Genomic DNA, 27,093 nt, shown 5'->3' with positions numbered 1-27,093 from the left:
TCTCTGTGCAGCAGGAGTATTTTAGAAGCTGTTGATTGACAGATGGGGTATATAACCGTTTCCTTTAGGTTTCCCCATTGCAGCCAAATCACAATTTAAATCGAGGGGGTGGTTTTCACATGGAATATGAGGTGTACAGTAACTGTTGTTACACTGCTGTAAGATGCAGTTTGTTAAAGTGTCACATTTACTCTTAGAAATAAAACGTTTTTCATTATAACGCTGTGCTTGTAGTTGTATTGTGTGAGCTTGCCTCTAGGTATTTTTATGTTTATTTATTAATTATGCACAGTTCTTTAAACATCAAATGTAGTCTACTATATATGTTTGCGTGGTGACAAGGTTTAATAGAAACATGGGGGTCATATTCACATATTAATGATTTTTAAAACATTGATCGGCATGAAGCAGCAATTAAAGCTCAATGCATCAGTGAGACAGAACTTTTTCAACTTCATACACATTTTTTAGAACTAAACAGTAAGAAGCTGACATACTTTTTAAGATCGTTTAATTAAAGGTATTATGGAGGATCTTGGTGAATTTTTGAAAAGACCCACCCTCTCCACTTTAAAAAAAAAATGTAGATGCACAACCCTGTACCTGCTCCCCAGAGGGAACGCCTATGGAACACATGTAAGAGCATGAACAAGTCCATTTCTCCTTGTGCCGCTCTGTTTAAATGTTGCTGTTTACCTCGCTCATACAACTTACTTTCCAAAAGTTTTGCAATTTTTCCACCATCAGAATCACCTCAGGTAAGTGAACATTCGGACAAGCACATAGGACTGCCTTACGTATACATATCACCAGACTGACTGACATGAGAACGACTTATTTTAATGATCCACCCCGAAAAAGAAAATCCTCCAGTATACCTTTAATTGTTGCTATGCTGTAACAATAGCGCCTTAACACAGTATCGTTATTTGGGTTAGTGGTAGGAGCCTCCCAGGTATTTATAATAATTTTTATGTGTTAAGGTCCAGGAGTGGGGTGGGCAATAAAACACATTATCCATGGATCAGTTCCATGCAAATTGTGATGTGATGTATGAAGGAAAAGTGTACATTAAGACATTTATGCATAATATTATACATTCTACTTTGTTTGGGTACTGAAAGTTTGGAATCTCTTGCTAAAGCTATCTTTACTTATAAAAGCTATCTTTAGTCAATAAAGCTGTGCACTCTTTTATGCATGAGGCCTCTGAACGGCTTCTTCCAGGGGTCGGCAACCCAAACTGTTCAAGGAGCCATATTGGACCAAAAAAAAACAAAAAATAAATCCGTCTGGAGCCGCAAAAATATAAAAGTCTTATATAAGCCTTGTTTGGCAACACTGGCTCTAAGTGTATTATCCCACTATAGAAAAGGACTATCTGGGCTGGAATATAGAATAAGCATTCATGATTAAATGTTTATCCAGGAGCAAATGTCACATAGTAGCCTGAGGTGTGGGACGAGCAGTGAACGCTTTCACTGCGAGGAATTCACTGTGTGCCGCATCACCGCCCTTAACCGCCCGGTTTAAGTATTGCTGCATTGATAAAATTATAGAAACACAATAAAGGCATCTTTCTATGGTGGACATGTTTGTGTTGGAAGGAGTTGATTGAGTCATGAGGAACCATGCAGGAACTGACATCCATCAGAGCAGAGCTCTCTAACCTTAAATCCAATATCCTCCGTCACCAGCGTTCCTTGGTGTGATTTATATTTTTAGGATTTGGGGAGAAAATGGAAGAAAGTTCCCACGACTGTATCAGAGTGCTATATATTTGATCTGTGGACGCTTTTCCATCCTTGCAACAAAACTGGCAGCAATAGTGGAGGTTGGAGATGTAATCCACTTCTTAAATCTATCTTTGCGCTCCTCTAATTTATCTGGAAGTTCTGCAATCGCACTTTTTCTCTCACTCCTAATTTTGTGATTGGCTGCATATTTAGCTTGCCTTCCCTGGAAATGCCTTTCCAAATTGTTGTTTTTATTTTTTGACAACCTCTCATTACAAAGCGAAAATGCAGGTAATCCTTCCGCATTGATTATCAAAGCAAATGATTCGCTCTATTGTTTGAATCCTCTTTTCTCATCAGCTAGTTGTAACCACTGATCTCTATGGCTATGACTTAAATTATTGTTCACATTTATTTATTATACAAATGTTTACAGCATTGGGAAACATAATGAATTTTTCTATGACCTCCTGCACACCAAATTAAAACACACGCACACAAAAAAAATGGATTTTCATAAATTTTTGAAAAAGCTCCAGGGAGCCCCAAGGGGGACGCTAAAGAGCCGCATGCGGCTCCGGAGCCGCGGGTTGCAGACCCCTGGCTTATTCCATAAATGTCCTGTTTCTCCTACATGATTTGTTGTAAACTGTAAATGTGATTTTCTTTGGCTTTAAAAAAAACTGTCTATAAAGCCTAGATGTGGGAAAGGCATTACTAATACTTATGCTTACAAGTTTTCCAATGTACACTTTGCAGCTCTAGAGTTAACATTGGCCTCATGGCTTGTTATTTGATTAATGCTCTCCTTGCACAGCCTTTAGGTTTAAGTAGACAACCCTGCGCTGGTATATTTCTTTTGTACTTTACTTTATTAATACTTTTTTTTTTAAATAATGGATTAAACTATGTTTAGGTGACTTATGTCATGTAGAAGTGTTATAGAAAAAAGTTGAATAATAGACATAAAAGCCAAAATATTCTCCTTCTCAAACAGGTTTTTTTGTGGACCAGATTTTTAAATCAATGTATTGTTTTACATCCATTTCACAAACACGCACTACTCTGGTTCCTAAATTAAAGAGATGGGAGATTTAGATGGTAGAAAATATCTTTGTGAGGCTAGGGTTCTGTTTGTCATTAATTAATTTTTTGGCAGTAAAGCTCTCAACTACGTTGCTTTGAGACACTAAACATACAAATCAGGGCTTTTGTTTTAATAAATGCTGATGGATTTGGTTTAATACTGTATGAGCAATCGCAGTAATTAAATTTTTTTCACTCACTCCTACATTATTTCATTTCTCCTCCAGCTTCTGTACTTTGAAATATTGGTAAAGCATCAACTATAAAAGCATTGGTGCTGAGAACCTTGAAGTGTGTAATCATCAAATTGGTGTCACAGGACATGGTGTTCTTTCATTTCATTTCTGTGTCAGCTTAGTATGGATTTGGATTGCCACAGGGTGCTTCAGGTGGAGCCGGCTGCGGGGCACATGCAGACAGGAGATTACTAAAGTCAGGTCGCCAGCATGCCATCAGCGTTCATGTTATGTGTGCCTGAGCCCCGGATTAGGAAACCTTGTAAATCACTGGAATTAAAATGACAATAAAGGTGTTCTGAGTAAACTTATTTATGCATTTAGTCTGTGTGTTTTCTGTGTGTCTGCAGAATGTTTGACGTTGGTGGTCAACGCTCAGAGAGAAAGAAGTGGATCCACTGTTTTGAAGGAGTCACAGCCATCATTTTCTGTGTAGCGCTCAGTGACTACGACCTTGTCTTAGCTGAGGATGAGGAAATGGTAAGTGATGGATGCACTGTTGTCAGCGTGGCCATGAGTTCATGATTCATAACCACAAGATCGATATTCTGCGACCGTAATTTCAAAAAGATGTGCAGGTATGGAAAATTAAACTGGGCCGCATCCTAAACAAGCTGGCTAAGACTTGAAATCAATCAAACTCACGTAAAATACTGGCAACTTGCTATAACACAAGATGCTTAAATCTGGTTTTCAGTTTTTACTATTTAGATGAAGTTTATGATTTATCTAGATCAAACTCCTCCTTAACACAAACATGCAAACACAAACTGTTTTTTTGCATTCTATCCACAAAATCCAATGCATTTACTGTGGGTGTACTCCTGAGTATAGCTGCTTGTTTTTTGTTTCTTCTTATGTCATATTTGTCATTCAGTGGGGTTGGTTTTATTTTGCACTGCTGCAGAAAAAATAATTACGGTCCTCTTAAAACTCCAAAACAATCAAATTTGGAACTAAGTTGAGAAAAAAAAAATAGGCAACACTCACAGCCTTTTATTTTCAAGAACCAAATGCATAACATGTGGAGACATGCAAAACATTATCCCCCACACTTTCAGGTAGGACCAGTAAACAGACAATTTCACAGTGGGTCCAATTGAAACTACTGTAAGGTGAGTTAGCCCTATTTCATGATTAAAATCTTCAACTAAGACACAACAACCAGTGCTGGGCATTGATTCAAGTTTACTGCAAGTGTGAAGGATGCTGCTTAGAGAGGCAGATAGCCTCCAATGCTGACTTTTTGATTGGCATATTTTTTATCACTGGGTCTGTATTAAAAAAAAAAACTTTTTGAAGTAAATTTACTGTACAGTAACTTTGTGTTTCATTGTGTTGGGTGATCTTAGGGGAAACAATCCTTAATGAATAAACTGCCTATTTTCTGCTTTTTAATTTTTCATACCTAATAACCTGTTGAGGCCAAACATCCCTGATTTTGGCCTGGATTTTGGCCATCTCATGTTGCAGAGTGTAGCTCATATTTACCATGCTGTTAGCTGTATGTTATTATGATGAAGGTAAGACAGGATTTCTTGGTTGCTGACCCACTTTCTTTAGAACAGGCAGTTAGCAGAAATTTAAATGGAGTGACTACAACTCTTAAAATGTTTTTTACAAGCAAGCCCTGCTTTGTTTTCTTACGGGCATTCTTACACCTTGCTTCTTATGAACAGTATGAGCTCATAGTGTCTTATAACACTGAAGTTCTTTCAAGCTGTAAAAAGAAACAGCAGAGTTCATTCTGTAACATAAGAAAACCATCTGTAAGGAAAGATTGTTTGAAGCAAATTTAATTCAGCTGTTCTCCACAGAACCGCATGCATGAAAGCATGAAGCTGTTCGACTCCATCTGCAACAATAAATGGTTCATTCTCACCTCCATCATCCTCTTCCTTAACAAGAAAGACTTGTTTGAAGACAAGATCACCAGGAGCCCGCTTACTATCTGCTACCCCGAGTACACTGGTGAGACAAATCTGTACCTTCACAATCTATTAAAGACTTTTCCATATGTGCCCAGACTTCTTTTGATGATTCTTCTTTATTTGGTGCATCTGATTTAGAAAAAAATAAATACATAGTACTATTTTGGTAAAAACAAATACCTGCTACTACCTGCTAACTGTGGGATTTGTTGTTTTCTGATTTTTCAATATTAGGTTATCATTTATTATAGCAATGAGTGATTAACACATTGCTGTTGATAAGATCTTCTCATCACAGTAAGATAGTGTATAAGAACTGGACTTGAAGCAATTGTTTTTACTGCTTGGATGCAATATACAACAAACAATAACCACAAACATTCTCAGACCACATGGGATAGTGTTTGTAATAAGTAAAAAAAGTTCAGTGAGAGAACATTCTAGGATTTCCTTAACATTATGTCATAAATTGTGCAATGTCTCCAATGATTACAAGGAAAGTTCAAGGAAGACATGTAGATTCATTCGGAAACATTCATTTAAGGGGAAAATGGCCTTTAAGATGTGTGAAATGAACCGTTAAGTTTGAAGAAAACAGCCTTTAAAGGGATAGTTCGGGATTTTTGACATGAATCTGTGTGGCATCCCCATCACCAGTGTCATGCAATCACACTGACTTACCCCTGGCAGCATCCTGTGAGCAGAGTTCTCGTCCAGCTTTGGTCAAGCCGAAAGTAGTCCGGCAGGTTTGCTAGACCCAGCGAAATAAAACGTTTCTCTTCCCAAAACATTATGTGTTCAAAAGAGCGATATTTTTGCATCCCAAAAACATTGTAGTGGAAAAAGTCACACGTCGTTATCACTTGGTCCTATTTTCTCTCTGTTCGTATCAGTGCGTGCGACACCATGACCTGACAGCTAGGGCCTACTAACCTGAATACAGCCAGATGCATGTCTCGCTCCGCCTAGCTAGGAGCTAGGCGGAGTGAGACATGCATCTGGCTGTTGTTGAGCTCGCTGTCAGAATGACGGCGCGCAGTGATACGAACAGAGAGAAAATAGGACCAAGTGATAACGACGTGTGACTTTTTCCACTACAATGTTTTTGGGATGCAAAAATATCACTCTTTTGAACACATAATGTTTTGGGAAGAGAAACGTTTTATTTCGCTGGGTCTAGCAAACCTGCCGGACTACTTTCGGCTTGACCTAAGCTGGACCAGAACTCTGCTCACAGGATGCTGCCAGGGGTAAGTCAGTGTGATTGCATGACACTGGTGATGGGGATGCCATACAGATTCATGTCAAAAATCCCGAACTATCCCTTTAAGTTCTTGAGTAGTATTTTCATAAGTTTCCCGGCAATTAACCTCAATGTTCAGAACAAATGAATTGAAAGATTCAGTGAGGTAACCTTAAAAATGTTGAAGTTACACTTGAAGCTGGGGAAACATTGAATTTACTCTAGAACCTTTTTCGAACCTAAAGTCAGAGAAAGAAACCTCCCCTTTTCTGAGAAATGTGACCTCCGGCTTTGGGAAGACTCATTGAAAGTGGAGAAGTAACCTTTATGTTATATGGAAGTAACCTATTACTTTGGAAAAAAAACACTTCTATTCAGGAAGAGTAACTTCTACGTTTAGAGATAGTGACTAAAAAAGATTAAAAAAGATATTCTAAGATAAAAAAGTAACCTCTACATTCAAGGAAAATAGGATCCAATTTAAAGGAAAGTATAGCAGACAAATAACCATTTTAAATTGTTCATTTCAGGTCCAAACTCTTATGATGATGCATCGGCTTACATCCAGTTACGGTTTGAAGACCTAAACAAACGAAAGGACACAAAGGAGATTTACACCCACTTTACATGTGCCACAGACACCAAGAATGTGCAGTTTGTGTTTGATGCTGTCACTGACGTCATCATCAAGATCAACCTGAGAGAGATTGGACTCTACTAACGTTCCTGCTACCATCCAGGTCAGCTTACTGACTTCTGCCTGCATTCCTATTTATGGTTTCTTTCGTCGTCCAAATAGAAAGAATAAGCCTGAAGCAGAGATTAAGGGTTCAAGCATGGTTAAGGGTTTGGAAGCTTCTAGAGTTTGCAAAGAAAACCAGCATGGAAATTGGTCCCCAATGTCCAAAATGAATGTCTTATGGCACAAAACAGTGAATGAAACATCAGACCTGGAGCATAGCTGTGAAAGTGTAATTGTTCAGGATTACTTTGCTGCAGCAGTAACAGAACCAACCATTATTTTTAACACATATTACAGGAAACAATTTTTTTTTTTTTTGTCAAGCTAAATATTCTAGTGGTAGGAATGGTATAAAAAAAACTGTAGATCTTTACGACAGATCTTTGCTAGGAACAGAATTTCTAAAGCATCTTCATAATCTTTATTTTGCAGGTGATTTGAAGAAGTCTGGACATCTGGGATGTCTTAAATAATCGGCTAATATTTTTTATCAAAAGACTAAAATTGTGGCCATGCATTGAGCTGGATCTACAAAGCACCTCTGGCCGCTTTTCTCTCAGTAAATCTTCCAATTGGGTGTGAACTTGGAGAAAGCAACCTAGAGAGACTTGTGACATAATTACTGTGAGTTCAGATGTATTTAATATCTTTTGGTTATTCAAACACATTGAGTCTCAGTTGCATTTGCTTATAGTTTATAGTCTACACAAGGACCAAAAATTATCGTTTCAAAGAAAACCCATCACAATATTCTGCTCACATTTCCGTCAAGATGTATTGTCTTAAATATCTGTTTTGCTTTGGATGACTTCGACCTTTTGTTAAGTTTTATTTTAATTATTAGATCCAGTTTATAGATGTAATATTCCTACTTTTGGATTTTTGGCTTTCTTAAGTTTTGTTTTTAGAAAGATTTTGATGTGAGCAGTTTTTATATATTACATATCATGCTATAGTGGAAGTTTTAGAGTAGATAGTCGGTGCCCAATGAATAGACTATAGGTGTCTAACTGATTTCAAAATAGAACATAGTGCAGTTAACAACATCTTTAATCCTGAAACAAATCTCTGATTAAATCAGTTTGAATGGACATTTGTATTTTAATTCAAATGTTTATTGCCATTTCTTTTTTTTTTATTGCACTATAAATACAGCTATCTTATGTTGACCACATAAAATGGGTTGTTATTTTAGAAATGTAAAGGATGTTTTATTACCCTTTAGCTATTGTAACATTTTCTTTTGCTTTGCTGTTATTATGAAAATAATATTTGCTTAAATGCCAATGCAGTTATATATAAAGTAAATATACCCTTAGTGCTCCATTGTATTTAGGAGGTAAAGCTACAGCTTATTTAATACCTTCCCTCAAGATTGAATGTCTCAGCAAGATCAGTAGACTCCATCTTTGGCAATATATGAAAAATACTGAACAAGTATGTGTTGCAGAGAATTTGTCTTTGCTCTTAAAGGAATTCAGCAGAAATAGTTAGACCGATATGTTGTGTTTGACTGAACCGTGAGACTCTTTTGGTTTGATGAAAGCAACGTAGACATACTTGGCCATAATAAAAAGACACTTTATTTTAGAAAACCACTGTCAGGGATGGCTGTTGAAGGTATATCATTTTGGCTTTTTCTTCAACCATAGGATTTGACCACCTTTCAGTCATCAGGTTAATCATCAACTCGTCTGAATACCAAAATTCTTAGTCCAGGAGAATGAGCTTAAGCGAGGCTTGCATTTGGTGATCAATACCAATTTTAAAATAATAACTACCTCTTTTTTTTAGTGTTTAGTGTTTCTATGTTTTTAGTGTACCTACATTCCAATATTTCCTCCGCATTTATCCGAAGGAGCAGCTTTTTGCAGCAACCAGCCGGAGCATAGTGGGGATTTAGTCAGAACCCAGAGTGGCAGACTGTGTGTCCTCTCCAAGACAAAATGCCCTGCTAATCCAACAATAATAATAAAAAAAAAACAACAACAACAGAACTTCTTAAGGTGTCATAAATAACCTATCAGAGTCCAGCGCTGGACCTGATTGACTCCTCAAAAAAAGCTGGGCAGAAACTCAGCATTATTGTTGCTAGAAGATATTCTATAATCTACTGAATAACTGGGTTTACTGTTTATCCATTGACGGCACTCTGTGGAAAGACTGCCACAAACAGATGATTGCTTTGAGTTTAAGCAGATAATAATTCTAAAATCATTTACTGGTGTTAGAAAATTGTTGGCCAAAGTACTGCGCTACAGATGATGTTAATATGAAATATGTGTGCTTGAAAATAAATTGGAGGATATCTTCTGACAAAGATCGTTAAGGGAATGTTTTTTTTTTCAACTTTAGAGTTACATCTGTCTCATCTAAGCGTTATTCGACCGGCTGTTGTATAAATGCTAAAGCTTGTAAACAGCATGACAGCAAAATAAAGTCTGACTTCTATTAATCCATAGGCCCCAGGGTAGGATAAAGGAAAGTTTTCTTAGTTCATTATTTTTTTTCTTTCAGAAATATCTAACAGTCTGCTTTCTAAGCAGAAATGTCCACTCTAAGTTGATTAAGGTACAAATCTTTAAAAACTTCTCACCTCTTCATCATTGGACAAATTGAAATGTTGATCCCTTGTCCATAGTATTAAACAACTGGATTACCTTCAGAAAGACACCACTTCAAAGATATGCATTTGAATGGCATTGCTCCAGGGTTTGAGGAATGGGTTTGGAGTTTTCACAATTTAAAGGTTATTAACCATCAGTATCTTGGGATGGAAAAAGGTTACTATACTTAGTATACTTATAGTTCTATAAACACAGGGGTATCTCTAAGCTGCATCAATGCAGAATATATATATATATTTATATATATTTATATTTATATATTTGATAATATTTATATAATATCAAATGAGAGGGGAAAAGATAAACTGGTTATTTTGTCTCTTCACCATTTTTTTTTTACCTTTGTAGTTTTTTCCCTGTTTAGTACTGAAATGTTTATGAGAAAAAAAGTATAATCTTCCATAAGTCATTTAGAACTACCCATACCTGCTAGGATGAGGCTCATAATTCCTTTTGACAATCAACCGTTACATTTATTTTTCTATTCATAGCCTACCATATGGTTATGATGACACCAATTAAACATATGTACAAGTACGAGGTCACTTCAGGACAACACACACCACTGTCATCAGACCTGCATTAAAAACCATAAGCCCCTATTATTTTGCGTTACATAACAAACACCGGCACTGTCTGGTCTTTGGTTGATGCTCCAAGGCACAGAGATCCTTTCAGACCTGTAGGTAGGGCTTTATATAAAACTATTCAGTATTATTTCTGTGCCCCTTAGCAAATATGTCTGTTAAGGCAGGAATCACAGATTAAATTGATGACATCGACCAAAATGCTCCCGCTGTGTACTTCCCTTTAAGGTTTATTTGGTTTTGGTCAGGGATCAGAATCTCTTTTAAGAAATTAGTGACCCACTTGTTGATCACTATTAAGATTAGATAAGATTATATTTAATTGTTTTGTCATTTCTCAATTAAAATAGGCTTTTTTATCAGCTGATAAACAATTTAGGATAATTTGTATTCTGCACCATTATGGCAAATCAACTAAAATGTTTGTCTCAGCATGCTTAATACTAGTGTTTTTTAAGAGGCTAGAGGGAATGTTGCCCCCTCTCTGGACATAGAGGGAGGGAATCTTGCCCCTCTAGCCCCCTTAAGTGGTGAAGGCGGCTTATAAGAGGGCATTTGCTGTTTTTAGATAGTGTCAATTTTTTAAACTATTGCCATCCAACCTCAAGTTGTTTCAATTGATTGGATTTAAAGCCGATGATCATTCAGGATGATCCAAAAGAATTATGTTATTTCCTTGGAGGAAATCCTTTGTCAGCCACGGGTTGTGAAAGGCAGTCTTGCCCTGTTGTAAAATCCAGTTATTTCCACACAGCCAACAACCTACAGTCATAAGGTATGCCCCTGCAATATCTTCACATAGCCAATTGCCATCTAACATCTCTGCGTTACCTCAAGCACCATAGTTCCATTGAAGGAAAAAGCCCCCCAGATCATGATGGCGCCCCCTCTACTGTGCCGTTTACTCAGGTGGGACCACCTAGTCATGCTTTTAATGTTGAAAGCCATTAGGATTGTAAAGGTCAAATTTTATCTGATCAGAGAATAAAACTTTCAATGTCACGTATTTGGTGCTCTTGAGCTAACTCCAAACGGGCAAATTTATGCCACTGAGGGAGATGAGGCTTTTGAGGATGTTTTCTTTTTGAATATACCTTCACTCACATATCCCTCCTGCAGATGGCATGAATAACAACCCCAATTCAGGCCAAGGAATTTGCCCTCTTGGGGTGGACAGCCAATTGGATCCACCAGCTCAGAGACTTTGAATTGTTTTTTGTTTAGGTCTACTACTTTCTTGTTTCATAATCCTCAGGATCTTTTGATATGTTTGAAATGACCATCTTACTTTGTCCAACTTCAGCAGCAATGGCAGACTTCGAGAGGCCTTGCTTAATCAGCTCAACAGTCCAACCACTTTGGAGAGGGAAATCTTTTTTGGTCTTTGGAAGCAGGCCAAAAAAGACATGACAGTGTGGATCCCTGATAGAAAATTGTACTTAATCCACATATTCTGAACGTTTACGCTTTTTAATGATTTGTTGTAATCTACTGTATAAATCAGCTGACAAACAGCCCATTTCATTGTAAGGTTGTTTTTTTTTAAATAAATAGTTTGCTAAACTTTTTTTTCTCACCCCAATGTATGTACTTGTGAACATTTATATTTATCTATACTCACATGAACAAAATTGTTGATACCCCTCATTTAAAGAAAGGAAACGCCATAATTCTGTAAAAGATTAAAAAACAATCCACTGGACTTGGTTTCCAAGGTTTGATGACATTTTGCATCCCCCCCAGGAAGCTTTCTCAATTCAAATGTCTGGATCCGCAGTGAGTTTGAGTCTTTATATAGACAAGGTCTTGTATTTCTTGGAAAACGCTATAATAGTCAGAGACAAGGCCTTGTATTGCTTGGAAAATAGTCAGAAATATCTAGAATCTGACAAAAGTAATGATCTATAAAAATCCTATGAAAATAAAGTAATGAAAGTCAGACATTGCTTTTCAACCATGTTTCAATATAGTGAAAAAAAAAAACTCATGAAACAAGCCTGGACAAAATAATTGTGTCCTTAACTTTATATTTTGCTGCAAAACCTATTGAGGCAATCACTACCATCAAACAATTGCTTTAACTGTCCATTAGACTCATTTACCTCTCAGCAGGCATGGTTGCCCACTCATCAAATAACTGTGTCAGTGGTTTCTGTTTGAAAGGTGCCTTTTTAAGATGCCATTTTTCTAAGCCTTTACCTCCTAAGGATTCTTTATAGGATTTAGGACAGGGCTCAAAGAAGGCCACTTCTGGATTGTCCAATGACTTGCTCTTATCCATTTGTGGGAGTTTTGAGTCATTAGCCTGTTGAAGACCCATAACTTGCTACTGAGATCAAGCTTTCTAGCACTTAACAGCACGTTTCTCTTTAGAATCCCTATATGGTCTTGAGATTCCATTGCACCCTACAGAGATTCAATTCAATTCAAAATTACTTTATTAATCCCAAAGGGAAATTAAATTTCGCAGCATCTCATAGGTTTTTGTTTTTCTCAAACAGGTGTTGTAGATGTTGATAGCTGTAGGTAGGATCTACTGTATCCCTATGTCTACTGTATCCTGCACACATCCTCCGTAAGAGGAGCAGTGGTTAGTGTGCATGACCCATGTTAGGAAGTCTTTGTCCTCCATGTGGCCAACCCGGGTTCAAATCTGGCCTGTGGTCCTTTGCTACATGTCTCTCCGTCTCTCTCATACCCCCTTTCCTACAGCCTACTGTCAGAAAAACGTGCCACTAGTGCCATAAAAAAAACCTCTGAAGGGGATGCTCACTGTTGTCCATAATGTTCTTTACTTTATGAAGAATAATCCTCCAGAGGTCCTCAAGAGATCATATGGTGTCACCTTACTTAAGTTTGCTAGCCAGTGTCAGGGTTGACAACTTCTAATTTCATTTATGATCTAATTTATTAGGTCAATGGTTCTCTGTTAAGTTGTTCTTTCATTATTGGTACTTGGTACCCAATATCAGGGGGGCTGATGTGGATCGAAGAGCTTAAACTGAATATGGGATTGACCCACCAATACGTTTGTTTTGCTTTGGATAGCGCTCTGGAGTAGAATGGCAACGCTTAGAAAACAAATAGGGTTATGAGTTGGTGAGGGGTTTCATGTATGCATAACAGTTAAAGCTGTTTTTATTTATAACCAAGTCTTGAACTACGTTTATGGATTCACCTGTTGTAAAAGTAGCACAGTCATCTATGCTCACTGGATAACAGAAAGCATTGAGTTCTGTTGACTCAATTAATAGCATATTGGAAGAGCTCTGTATACTTTGACTAGATGTAAGTGAGAAAGTTTAAACATTTTAATCACAAGTGTAGGGCAAGGGACACATGTAAAGGTAGCAGGAACCTGAAGGATTTGAGGCTCAGACCACTGGAGCCATTATCACCCACTGCATTTGCACAACATCATTAACCCCGCTAAAAAGAAATGATCAGTTTAGAAATGTATCAGTGGAAAGAGCTTTTTAAAACATGATTTTGATGGAGGATTTGGCTAAACATTTCAGGTGTTTGCATCCGATAACTATCAAAAAGTAATACTTCTTGTTAACCTTACCTGTAACAGATTACTCTAGCAGCACTTACTGTATCTTCAGCTTTCTCTGACTGAAAAGGGAGCAGCTCTACTGCAAAGTAATATTTTAGAGATTTTACCCATATATCCTCTTATGGTTGAAGAGAAACATCCTTAGTCCCTGTGGATTATGAAAAGCTTTTTTGAGATATTACATGATTAATGGATATAGTTGATTGGAACGTGTATATGATGTTATATCTGCTGTAAAATTTCTACAGCATTTCAGATACACCCTAAATAATGTCATACATAGGAGATCTGGGGCCTTTCAAGGACGGGGATGAATTACTGAAATTAATGGAAAATTAATTCAGTTTTGCAGAGAAAAATCCTGAGGGAGATATCTTGACTGTTCACAGTCGGTCTAATTAAATTAGATTTAAGGCATGCTGTTAAATTCTTCAGAGACCATTTACTCACCCATCAATTTCAATCCATTGTGTTAAACATAAACAACATGCAAGACACTCAATGATTACTTTGAACTGAGAGCCTCTTATGATACAAGGTTCAGATAATGGCTAAACGCTTTCATTTCTTACATATTTAAAGTAAATCCCATAATTTTGAGATAAACTTATTTTTATCTGCTTTTATCAATCAGTACAAATTCTTAGAGTGCTGCTATTTATCCTTACATTAAAACAGCATTTATATAACATCAGCATTGTCTTAGATATGCAACAGGCAAAAGTTGTGTTGACAGCCCAATTGGATCACTTTTGTTCAATGGATGATGATGTAATTCTGCGGCAAAGGAACAAACGGACACACAAGTGAAGTTAATGCATCTTTATTTCGTGGCTCTATGTTTCATAAGAAATATCACAGTAGATTTTAATTCCATTTTCATCACAAAAGCATCCATCATGTAGTGTTTTCCTCTCACTTTTTAATTTATCACTCAAAATATACCTTTTCTATTCTTATTTACAGTTTTCATCTATCCTGTTTGTCATCAGATTTTCTTTTTATCACATTGAAATGTTAAGTGAGTTCAGTACATTAACACTATGTTGATTAGATACAGGAATAATTGTGGTGGTAATCTGGACAAAATGTAGCACTGGGAATAGCAGAGATATTTTTCAACCTTTCAGCTTAAATATCAAGATCACAGAGACTACTGTACTCAAAAACAAAAAAAGCGCCTATTCAAAAATTTACATTTTTCCCAGATTAATTATTTTACAAATCATGGCTTTCAAAGTGTTTATCATATACAATTCATAAGTTTTTTTAAACACAGTGAGCATCAAAGGAGTGGCTATTTCATCTTCATACCTTTAATGTTTTTAGCTGTGTAAAAATCTTCCACAATGTTCACATGGTGACTTCATAGCTGTGTTGAACCAGCTGGATATTCTGTGAGTTGCAGAAAGGTGATGTGGAAAGCGGTGATGTTCTGTAGGAGTATTCCTCCACAGCTTGGCATGGAGACCATGGCATAAAACACAACAGTCTGAGGACCCCTTGTGCTCCATCAGTTCATTTCTTTCTTAATGCCAATGTGTGTGTGGTTACAGTTGAAAAAGGATGTTCTGAAATGAAAACACAAAACAAAAACATGTTAGGATCTAATTGGGAAATGCTAGTTTGTCTGTTCTTAAATGCAAATGTTGTTTTTTTTTTATTCAAATCTGATCAAAAGTCATTAGAAGGATCCCTTCTAAAGACCCCTCCACAGTTCTCACGGCCTAACATTTGTTGCAGCTGCTCCAGTTATGGCCAGATGTTTTAACCAGGCAGCACGGGATGGTCAGAGAATATTTATTTAAATGAATCCCCTGATGTCTAGCTCATGTGGGTCCCATTGGTTTATATGAACACACCATTAAACAAGCTGGCAAATATGAACAGAGTTTTTACCAGATGTCGTCCCATACCTCTCTTGTCACTCTTAAAACAGACCACAGTCTTTAAGGTTCTCTTTGATGATGATATCCGTCACGGCGTTGAACACGATCTCAACGTTCTTCGTATCTGTGGCACAGGTCAAGTGGGAGTAGATTTCTTTCTGACCCTTCTTCATGTTGAGATCCAAGAATTGTGTCTTGATGTAGTTGCTGGCATCATCATACGTGTTGGGGCCTGAAAAATGTTTTATGACATCGATATCGGTTAATAGAGACATCAGAGAGACATGCCCTGTCTTTAGTTACACTCTTGGTCAGGCATGCGCTTGCTTCGGGATTTAAGGAATAAAAGGGATTTATCAAGTGACCATTTTTGCATAATTCCATTTGTTCATGAGGAATGTTTATTACTGATTTTATCATCAATTCTTTTTTTTTTAGGCAATACTCCACAGGAAAACTAAAAGTCCCCATGGTAACATGTTAATATCTCTGACTTAAATGCAGGCAACCTGGGTTTGAACCCTGGTTGCGTCAGGAATGGCATCAGGGGTAAAAACTTTGCCAAATCTGTGGGGGAGTCATACTGACTCACTGTGGCATCCCCTAAGTAAGGGAGCAACTGAACAGACAGTCTAAATATAAAGGGGGGAAAGAAAACCCAAAAAAACAATGGACATGTTGTAGGAAGATGAAAAACGCATTATAAGTAAAAGATAATATAATTAATATTCATAAATGTTTTTTCAGTACTGCTGTTGATAAGAATTTTACTTTTATTATATTTCATATATTGCTATTTTGAATATAAGAGGTAAAACTGCATTTTTACTAACCTATTATACATTCAGGTAATCCTAGCATAGAGCGTCTATATCTGCTTATATAACAGCATCACTGTATCTCAAGGTTATAGAGCAATACATTATAATCTCACTCATTATTATATTCTTATATCACAAACAGCCAGTTCATAAGTCAGCACATATCACTATGCTCTTCCCAAGAGTGTAAGGGGAAGGTGTATTTTTAACTGTGTAGATAAAGGCCCCCATAAATGTAAATATTTAAAATTAAACAGATAAACGTACAAACGCTCTTCTTCCTCTTGTTTAATATCATGTAGACTTACCGTCATAATCAGGGAAGCAGATACTCAGGTGGACTTTCTTGATCTTCTCTTCAAAGAGATCCTTCTTGTTGAGGAAAAGCACAATGGAAGTCAAAGCGAAGAATCTATGGTTGCAGATGCTGTTGAATAGATGGAGGGACTCGTGCATGCGGTTCTGGAAAGATCAGAGACAAAGGCATAGTAAACTAATGTTAAAATGCATTCTTTTTATAAAAAAAAACAAAAAAAAAAACACAATGGCTGCCTTGACTCACCACTTCATCATCTTCTACCAGCACCATGTCGTAAGCGCTGAGAGCTCCACAGAAGATAATGCAAGTCACACCCTCAAAACAGTGGATCCACTTCTTTCTCTCTGACCTCTGGCCTCCCACATCAAACATCCTTTACCATACAGAAAGTTGAGACAATTTCTTTAGATTTCTGGACCCTGCCAAACTAGAATTTTATTTAAACTTTAATTTTCTTATTTCCAAAGTAGCATGTAGGTCCCACATGGATTTTGCACAGGCTGGATGAGTACAAACCAGGCCAAGGCTCAGACAGAGCTCCCTGGATGTGATATATCTGTAGACTGGCACACATTTTGGGACTAATATAGGTTTTTGACGCATCTAAAACAGGCATAATTTGCTTAAATTCAGCTATAAAACCATCAATATGAGTTTAATTTTTTACCAACGGCTGTCCTGTATTAAATCAGCCATAGGAGTATCCTATCTTTGTCAGACCAATCGATTTTTACCCCATTCTGGCCCAATATGTAAATGTTGGCTGGGTTTAGCTCACCTGAAATGCAACTCTTTGCAGGAGAACTGTTCTTCAATGATACCAGTTGTTTTGACTCGAGATCGCAGCACATCCTGCTCAGTGGGCATGTAGTCTGGCTGACAGATTCTGTCCATTTCGCTGAGGTAGCTGAAAATGTCAGCACAAACACAAAGTCCCTTTTTATCTACACTCAGTTATCGATGAGCCTTTTTGATTGTTTTTAGGTGAGGAGAGGTGCTCACTAGCCAGCAGAGTCATTCAGCTGGTACTCAGCAGCTCTTTCAAATGCAGCCTGCACTCCAGAGTCTTTCCACAGCTTCTTGATGACATCAGCCAGCTCAGGGGGCATCGTTCCTTCTTCAATGGAGTCTGACAAGTTCTGCAGCTTTTGTGCATCCTCCTGCAATTTTAAAGACAATAAACAAAGAAAAAAAATATTTTTCACATCTGCTTTGAGAGCATAAGAAAATGTCTGCTGTTCATCTTTTAAATATGTCAGTATACCTGTCCAGAGGGTGCGCCAAAATCAATGGCAAGCATCTCCATGCCTCTGATGATAGCCAGAGCAGACTGCAGGATGTTGCCATAGATGATCGCCCTAAATTCCATTTGCTCCTCTTTTGTGTAACCACCTTGGTGAAGAATCCTGTGTGAGCACAAAAGGCAACTTTGCATCACTAATCCTTACTGAGTTGAGGAAGTAATATATGCTTAAGATCACATTTCTAAATTAAATATGTTTAATTTATTATGATTTACAAAAATGAAGCTTGAAGTAAATTCCAGATTTTCCTACACTGCACATATCTGATTAGTTCAATGCCTACAGTGCCACCATCTGGATTCTCCCGTGTTTGCTCTCATAAAATTATACGAAAAAAAATTATGCCAATGATGTATTTTAAAACTTACTTCATTTGTTTTACAATGGTGCTTTTTCCTGACTCGCCAGCACCTGGAAAAGAGGGCAAAGGTCAGTGAACATATGTCTGGACTTCTCAGTAAAGAATTTTATTTTAAACAATCAAACATATGCATCATCCAAAAAACATATCTAGGGCACTTAGGATGGCATTCTAGTTTAAAGTGAGTTCACAGAAGGCAATGGAATAAATAAATTAAAACATGGAATATAAAATTAATACAATTTGAAAATAGGACACATTTGACACCCTGCCCATTATTACATGCACACCTATCATTGCCTTTAATGCACAGTTTAAAGTGGTTTGTAAAGATTGGATGGCTTTAAAGTTTTCTAAAGAGACCTGGTCCTGGAGATAAATTAGAGATAAAATAAAAAATCACCTTAAATTACACCAGAAAATCGAATTAATTTGTTAAGGTTCTGGGTTTATATGCAAGGTAATTTGCGTGTCTGACAGTATATTTGCAAAACAACACTGAACGGAGGGCAATCTCTAAATGCACATTATGCATTTAGACAATGTGCATGCAAGCCCATTATTTCAGTGGTAGGATTGGATGTGCTGGATGAAGAAAAGCGTCCAAGCAGATCAGCCTCGGCAGTTCCATGAAACACAGTGCTGAGCTGAAGGAGTTTATGCCGTCACAGAGCGCTCAGAGCTGACCACCTCACTCTCACTGAAGCCACATTAAGCTGATCCAGACCTACTGCTGAGCTTTTAAAGGTTTTTTTCTAATCTTTTTAAAATTCAATTCAAAGAAAAAAGCACTGCACGAAAGGTTAAGTGCAATCATTCCTCTTTGGTTTTCTGTTTGACATGAAAGAATATTTGCCTTTAACATTACTGATTCTGACCTGAGGCTTCCACTATAAAATTATCATTTTGTCAAAGTTTAGCTGTAATATAACTAATATAAACAACTTATAAAAATTGGGTATTTTCAAGATAATTCTTTTCAATTAAGCTGATTGGATTTAAAACTAATATTTGTAAAATAAATAAATAAAAATAAAAAAGCAGTTTTTTTGAGATTCAAAGTAATTATTTTCTCTCAAACTTCTTATTTTTAAACTTCTCATAGCATTTCATCAGCCTTGAAGCAGTTAATAATTATTTTTAAAGTGCGTTTCATATGATTTCCTTCTAATTTCTTTACAGATAGTTTGCTAATATTCTTAAAAGCTTCACTGAAGCTTTTGACTATCGTTAAAAAAACTTGCTAGTGTTTATTTTACAGGTTGACACATTAATGGATCTGGTCCTTAGTATTTAAATATTAGGCAAAATTTGGACTATCTGTAGTTTTATGCTTGCGCCACTAGGGGGCCCTTATTTTAAATAATTTTCCTGTGTTGTTACTGTCTTTGTCAGCAACAACAAATAGTAAGTTTTTTTCACTGCAAATCATGTTAAAGGACCAAAATACAGTTTCTTTAGGATGGTTTTGTAATTTTTGTGTAATTTTGTTAAAAAAAAACAATCTCAGCTATAGGATGAAATAAAAAGAATAATAATAATAATAAAAAAGATTTAAAACAGTCAGGTAAAAATGCTATTGAAACATAAAATAAATTACCATATGCAATTTAGGAGTCAACAAAGGTCTCAGCATGTGGATCTGCACTAAACCTGTTAGCTAATCGGATTGTTATATCACTGCAGGGCTGTGATTCATTTAGACTAAAGTCAGTGATCTTTTAAGAAGCTGCGTCCTTTAGGTAGAACTAGAAAGTCAGCAGCCACTGACCAGCTGAGAGCAGAGGATATTTTCTTTCAAATAAACTTGCCAAACTTTTGAGGACTCTACTTGGAAAAAACTAAAGAAAAAAGCAGCATACCAGTTTTATTGAGCATCACTGATTGATATCAAACCTATAAAAAGAGTTTACTTTCAACTTTTATCTCTCTATGTCTTAAGTTAACACTTTCCCTGAGAGTCATTCAAGGCTGTGGATTAACTTCTCCACTTCCAAACTGATTTCTGCATATGACAGAGGTGTAATCCTAAACTGTTTAGGCTTTATTTCCACACACAGTGGATCTACCAGGTCACAAAATTATATGGGAACCACTTTAGGCCAAAATCAAACAGTTTAAAGCAGAAATACAAAAAACTTAAATACGAAAAAATGAAGTAGATTCAGGATGAAATCTTTATCTTTCTACCTTTTCTGGTCAGATTTTGTTTTTGTTATGGTTAGATTAACTTTGGTCTTCATGTGAATATGATATGAATATTGACCCTGATAGGGTCAATAAAAGTTATTTATTTTCCTTGTAGAAGTTATCGAACTATCAAACAAGGAGATTGCTTTCATGTTTCTTCTATGAAGTTAATGCTGACTCAGATTACTAAAGCATGATCAGTATTCCCAATCTTCTGAATCCAAAACCTATCAGGTAAAGCATTAAGTATCACCTTTACCTCGAGACAAAATGTACAACTTCGTTGAACAAGGACCAATCATAAGACAACTCACCAAGCAGGAGCAATTTGACCGTTTTAGACTCCTTATCTGCATCTTCCTGGAGCTGCTTTTCCAATTCCTTGGACTTTTTGTCCTCAGCGCTAGCTCCCGCACCCATGATTTCTTCCTCCGCACTCTCAAGGTCCTCGAGGAAGGAAATTTTGGCGGGTCTATGTGAGCACTTGTAGAGAATCCAATCACAGCACTAGTTGTGCTGAAAGGTGATTTTGGAGCGGAAGGGGATTGAAAAGGTGGGGGCTGAGCCTTCCTGTAATATGTCTTCCTAAGACAGAGTGTTGTGGAGGCTCAAATGAAGTCACCAGCTTTCATCAGCAGAGATTCACTTCTTAATTCCCTGTTCTTAAACCTGGACTTAGGAGTGGCCTCTTCCTGATTGGCCATTCAATCCATTTAGTCTATTGAGGATGGCTGGCAATCATGTCAAAGAAGGAGAAAATTATCTTGCAAATATTTCGGTTCAGTTAAAGCCATTCAAGCCATATTTGCTCGACTTCAGTGATGTCATTGAGACTTAGTGATGCACATGTATTGCATGATAAAAACAGTATATGATTATGTTTTCTGTATAAATCTGAAGAAAATGCATGCAGGGAAATGTGTTATTTTTGTCTTAGTTGACTAATCGATTGATTTAATATTACAAACATTCACAATTTATTTGTTTTTAGCATAAATGTGTTACTCTTCTAAACCCAACATCATTTCATGCTTGATGTACTCTTGACTTCTCTCTCCGTCACATGGACAAAGCAGGAGGCAGGCATTAAGGTCTTATAAACGTCTTACAGCTAAGAGGTTTATATCCCAGGTGGTGAGGTAGCTGCTAAATACAGCGGCCGTGGCAGCACTCTGTCGTTCAGAGGGGTCTTCATGATGACATGACCTGAATGCATGGAGCACATTACATAATTGGCACCAATTGTTGCAGGATTTCACATGTTTTGATGTATGCATAAGTGTAAAAGTACATTTGTGTAATCGTTTTCAGGAAGAGATGTTTGGGTCAGACCTGGTCAGATTGTGCTGCAAAACTGGAGCAGCTGATCTGTGAGCTCCTTCTATGGTAGAGATCAGTGGGTGTTGTCTTCAGGGCGTTTGGGTTATGGCTTATCAGAAGCCTTATTGTCAAAAACTGTACCACTAATTCTATCAAAGATGGAGTATGATTCAAAATTAACTAGTAAATTAACTCTGCAGCTCTGTTGGCAAACAAGTTTCACAATGTTGAGATGTAAACACAAGCCAGGCAGTAACTACTGGCAAAACTGAGAAATTAGCAGTGAAATAAATGAATGTTTTATTGTAGCAACAAAATTTCACTTTAAGATTAGTCAGAAACAGAGAAAAAAAAACCATGTGATTTAATTGGATTTATTAAGTGTGGAAAAAATTTTTTTTTTTCTAAAATCCAAATAAATAACAATTTTGAGACCAAGGCTGGACAGGGACCCAGGTTTATCCTGCAACTGGGCACAGTGATTAGGATGTTCAGGGAATGAAATGTATTTTTAAAGTGGGAGAAGAAACATTTTCACTGAAACTGTGTTTTGCTTATATGAGAAAAAATATGAACCATTCAGCAATAAACATGCACCTCACATCCACTATGAAGTAACAGCTGAGGATACTTCATGGTGTCAACGTGTTTCTGTTCTAGTGGCCCTCAGAGCATTGGTGAAAGTCATTAACAAGAACTACTCACTGAATCAATTGGCAGTAAAGTATATTGATCCTCAACTTATCAATATCTATATTATCAATAATATATTATCAACACATGGTTCTCTAGAAACAAAGTCAATATTCTTCCATGGCTGTTTTAGATGGATCATATCCTCTTGTACTAGATATTAATTTCATGCACTCCATTGTGGTATAATAAAAACCTGTGAGCTGAAGAGACAAACACTTCATGAGGAGCCTGGACACTGGACAAGCTGGGAAGATTATGCAATAATCAATTGGCAAAGATCTCCATTTCTGTATGCTTCACCCTTGTAAAGTGCTAAAGGAGAGGACTGTCCTAATGAAAAAGACAAAGCTTCTGACTGCAGGAGCTCAACATCTGGGGTAAACATGGTGTACAAAGTACATTCATGGGATTTAGTTTCCCCACCAAATACATTTACATTTATTTAAAGGTTGGATATTCTACATTTATGTGTCAGATTATACCACTTTAGTAAAATATGACTTTTTGCCTGAAGTGCCATGCACTTTATCAGCTAACATACCCAAACCAGCAATACCCTAACAACTTCCCCATAATGAATCTCCCTAGGATACACAGTAAACCAGACCTAAATATGGAGGCTTAGCAGAGGTACTGCAAGAGGGATGTGATTTCTTTCAGTTTACAACAAGTGAATCCGACATAGTTATATTTGCAAAAGTGCTACACTATTGCTTAATCAGATCGCAGTATGATCTTAATACCTTTAGGCAGCATACCTTAGCAGGCTGTTAGAAACTTTGGTACTAACCCTCCCACCTGGCAGGGCAGACAAAGAAAAGAGGGTTCTATCTCTGTCTCCTCGTCGATCACAGTGTCTCTGACAAAAACACTTGGAAGATCACTGCTGTAAAACAAAATACTTATTTTTCGCTGGCCCAAAGCATTCCTACAAAGTGTATTTCAAGTAATCTTTGAATAACTTAACCAAAATCATTGAAGTGTTTAGTTGTGCTCTATTACTAAATCATCTTTACACTGTACATGTTTTTTTTTAACAAAAATCCTTTTGAGGTACAGCAAAATTACACAATAAACTTAACTGAACAAAAAACTTTGTCTGCATCTACACTGAAATATAGGTTCAAATAGACACTCACCGGCTATCAATATTGCCAAACTGCAAATGAGGTAGAAAAGGCTAGCTGTCTTTGAAATACAAGTTTCTCACAATGCTGCTTACTCCGTGTCTTTATAAGGACCAGGTTGCAAGGAATTGGTATAATAGACAGACGAAAGAGTAGTATTACTTCCAAATAATGATGCTGAACTAGAGAAAAAAAGTTTAAATCAATTAATAAATTAAAAGTAAATATGAATTTATGTAAAGCACTGAGTAGCAGATCTTAATCTATAATTTATTTTTCTATTTTATATGATGTAATCATGTTATTATAGTTATTATCTATATTATTCTTATTACTTTCCACACCACTGAAATATTTAGGTTTAAAGTATTCGTATTCACCAACATGTTTCGCAAAGGGATATTAATGTTTTAGAGCAGCCTTTTCAGAATCCACAGTTTAGTCCAGACATGCCCAGATTCATCAGTTAGAGGTTTCCCTGTCTTAGAACAGCTGATTCTGTTGATTGCTGTTCAGGAAAAGCCTGTTAATCAGCTGTCAATGAAACTCAGGTGTGCTGAAGCAGGGAAACCTCTAAAACCTGCAGGACAGCGTCCCTCAATTACCAACTTTGGTCATGCCTGGTTTAGTCTGATACAGGATCTATTGATGGAGATAATTGGATTTCTGAAAAGTGTTTTGTAAACGTCGTTAACTGAACAGTTCTCTTTGTGCATTTTTTTTTAGGTGGAGTCGGTTGAAAAAAAACTTTGGTAAATTTTCCATCTTGGCAGGCAACCTAAAATCTGGTAAAGTAACGAAAAGTTCAAGCAGTTCTAGTTCAGCTGAACGAGAACATGTTTGGCATATTCATAATGATGACAAGCAAAAACAAAAACAATCATTCAACAAAAACAATGAATTCATCAACTATGCAAAAAGTTAACAGCAGCCTCCATGACTTTACTGTGACTTCCATCTTGGCAGTCTACAATTAGCCAGTTGTGTCTTGAAATACTAAGCACTGCACACACTTCGATCTGCTGCTAATGTGCTCCTGGTGCTTGCATCCTAATTCCCTGAACGCTTTCAAGCAGGCTAATCGCTGTAACATATCAAGTAGTGGCAGCCAATCCCATTTGGCTGAGGTCGGTGTACACCCTGCTCAGTGCACAGCCACCGCGGCTCTGATCTGTTGATGAGATTACTCCCAGAGCCTTACATCAATCTGAGTGACATGGACAAACCATGTTACATATGATGTAAGAAGGGAAAGGAAAAAAAAATACATTAATATGGATTAACAGGTTAGTGTGAATGCCCACTAATGGCTCTTCTAGTAAATGATTGCCAAGGGTACTTTTTGAAGCTCAGTTTACAAGCTTTTGTTTAAAAAAAAGCTCTGATTATTCTGCTAATAAAGAAATCGCAACAGGATTAAACAGAACAGCGTACAGAAATAAAATCCACCCGTTTAGCAGATGATCAAAAAACCTATGTGATCCTGAAAGCCTTAGTGAAATCCATATTTTCCCTCTAAAGATGTGCACTAAGGTGTTATTTTGTATTTGCTTTAAATATTTGCTATTAATCCTCTATAGGCTCCATTACAGAAGGCTGCCAGACACTGATGGGCTCAGATGGTTTTAGTCTCTGAGCTTTTCAATTGAGGACAAAACAACAGAGTCCCTTTAATGAAACATGAAGGTGGGACCTTTGCCACACTTTACTATTAAACTCTATATCGGTGACAACAATTAAATACTTTGGTAAAAATGTTAATTCCTTACACTAGATTATTATTTATATAGTTTAATGTTAACTGATTGCATGCATTTTCCTTTTTCTGCTCATTTCAATTGTATACATATAATAATGATACTTTATATTCCCTTTGTACAAGAAATGAAAAGTTTATTTTGGTTTATTTTTGGACGCAACTGTAAGTAAATGCATTTTTGTGTACTATATGGACAGGGCCCATGAAAAATCTACCAAACCCTCTTTGCCACTTGGCAAACTGTTGGTTTATGCTGCTGACTCTTGTTTGTTAGAATTTATTGGATTAGCTGAGTAAAGAAACAGTCATGGTGGCAGTTTAATTTGTTTTATTTAACCAACAGTGCTGTGTGCCTGACAGAACTGTTGAAAACATAAACAACACGCTGGGACCTTCTCATCAGCTTTGATAAGCTGCTGGTCACTTCTAATAAGTGAATGAATTAATAACTATATCTTACAGTCCAATGCGATTACAAATTTAACACATACAAACATATCTGTAATGATTTTTAACACATAATATAAAATTTACTGCATCAGTCAGGAAAGGGGTTTGAATTAGTGAAACCTATTTTATCATTCCCCTTCTCTCTCCAACAGTTGCTATTATCCCAGTAAGTCCCTAGTACTCCAAAAAACATTACCTGAGCAATGAACTCAAAGACATAAACAACAAATCCAAACTGATCCCTTGTGCTGTTTTAGCCAGAGTAGCTTATTTAGCTGTGACAACGTCCTCTAAGAATGCATTAACTGGGTTGCTGAAAACTTCTACTATAAATGAAAGAGTAAGGCCTGCTTTTCAGTTCTTAGTCCTGTTTCTCTCCTAGACATAGCTATGGGTTAACCTTACTGTAACTAACTATATATGTTTTTTTCCCTCCTTTTCCTGGAGAAAACCTGCTCAGAGCTCGTCTACCTAACTGTTTCTTTCCTAGATAGAGCTATCTTTGGAACTAGTTTACCGTTACCTTCTTTAACATAGAATTTATTTTCGATATTTTTCTTCAAAGCTCTTTTGTATATCTCCTTCTCGCTCCTTGAACCCTCAGTCAGTTTCGACAGAAGTTGCTCAGGCTGTACCCGGTTTTGCTGGAGTTTTCGTCGTGTTTAAAGGAAATTTTCCCTCTCCCATCTTGCTACAGTACATGCATGCCTAATGTGAGGGATTACTTCAGAGTCAACAATAAAAGACAAAAAAATGTCTCTTGCTGCTACATGCTCATCCTGGAGGAGCAACCTGAAGGAATTTACTCGATGCAATCATATGGTTTTCCATACATAGAAAACTTTTTACTAATATATCTGTACTGTATGATGAGTTTGAATGATCGCTGTAAAGGGCAGAACCTTTATTGGCAGCGAGGCTTTGGATAACACATCCCCCCTTGGAAGGGCTGTGAAGAAACTGAACTTTTGCCCATGCTGCCAAGGTGGGTGACAAATTAAAATGAACAAACCACTAAAATGACTTGAGATTATATTTATTGGTATTTGGGACTATATAGATGAACTGAATTAAAATTGTATTTAAATAATTCACAAAGAAATATGTCGG

The 27,093-nt window shown here is 36.8% G+C and overlaps 2 protein-coding genes across 3 annotated transcripts in view; one reads left to right on the top strand and one right to left on the bottom strand.

Moving 5' to 3' along the window:
• The window catches only part of gnai3 (guanine nucleotide binding protein (G protein), alpha inhibiting activity polypeptide 3), a 40,205-nt gene extending 30,751 nt beyond the window's left edge, over positions 1-9,454 (top strand). Inside the window, exons 6-9 of one of the 2 annotated variants that reach the window (XM_038283102.1) lie at positions 3,409-3,538; positions 4,966-5,029; positions 6,763-6,972; positions 7,407-9,454. In XM_038283102.1, coding sequence (XP_038139030.1) covers positions 3,409-3,538; positions 4,966-5,029; positions 6,763-6,953 — 385 coding nt within the window. In that variant the 3' untranslated portion in view covers positions 6,954-6,972; positions 7,407-9,454. Of the gene's footprint in view, positions 1-3,408; positions 3,539-4,875; positions 5,030-6,762; positions 6,973-7,406 lie in introns of both variants that reach the window. The other variant, XM_038283101.1, reaches the window with a different exon arrangement.
• A 5,100-nt stretch (positions 9,455-14,554) lies between these two features.
• Positions 14,555-21,262, bottom strand: gnat2 (guanine nucleotide binding protein (G protein), alpha transducing activity polypeptide 2). The gene is made up of 9 exons (XM_038283144.1): positions 20,946-21,262; positions 18,449-18,491; positions 18,041-18,182; positions 17,779-17,936; positions 17,555-17,683; positions 17,020-17,149; positions 16,766-16,919; positions 15,664-15,868; positions 14,555-15,318 (listed from the first exon to the last, which is right to left on the bottom strand). The coding sequence occupies exons 1-8, from the start codon at positions 21,049-21,051 to the stop codon at positions 15,678-15,680; spliced, it is 1,053 nt and encodes a 350-aa protein (XP_038139072.1). The 5' UTR covers positions 21,052-21,262; the 3' UTR covers positions 14,555-15,318; positions 15,664-15,677.
• Between the last annotated feature and the right edge of the window lie 5,831 nt (positions 21,263-27,093).

This window comes from Cyprinodon tularosa, unplaced genomic scaffold (genome assembly GCF_016077235.1).
Source record: "Cyprinodon tularosa strain WSP-4 unplaced genomic scaffold, ASM1607723v1 ctg19, whole genome shotgun sequence".
Classification (NCBI taxonomy): domain Eukaryota; kingdom Metazoa; phylum Chordata; class Actinopteri; order Cyprinodontiformes; family Cyprinodontidae; genus Cyprinodon; species Cyprinodon tularosa.
The sequence above is the reverse complement of the archived record's forward strand: the minus strand, read 5'-3'. Positions and strand labels throughout refer to the sequence as shown.

Bases quoted from the DNA above. Each gene is read 5' to 3' on its own strand.
- gnat2 (XM_038283144.1), bottom strand. From the start codon at position 21,051: ATGGGTGCGGGAGCTAGCGCTGAGGACAAAAAGTCCAAGGAATTGGAA. The intron at 18,183-18,448 runs GTAAGTTTTAAA...GTGCTCACACAG, and splicing joins ACCATTGTAAAACAAATGAA to GATTCTTCACCAAGGTGGTT. The intron at 16,920-17,019 runs GTGAGTCAAGGC...TGATCTTTCCAG, and splicing joins TGGTAGAAGATGATGAAGTG to AACCGCATGCACGAGTCCCT.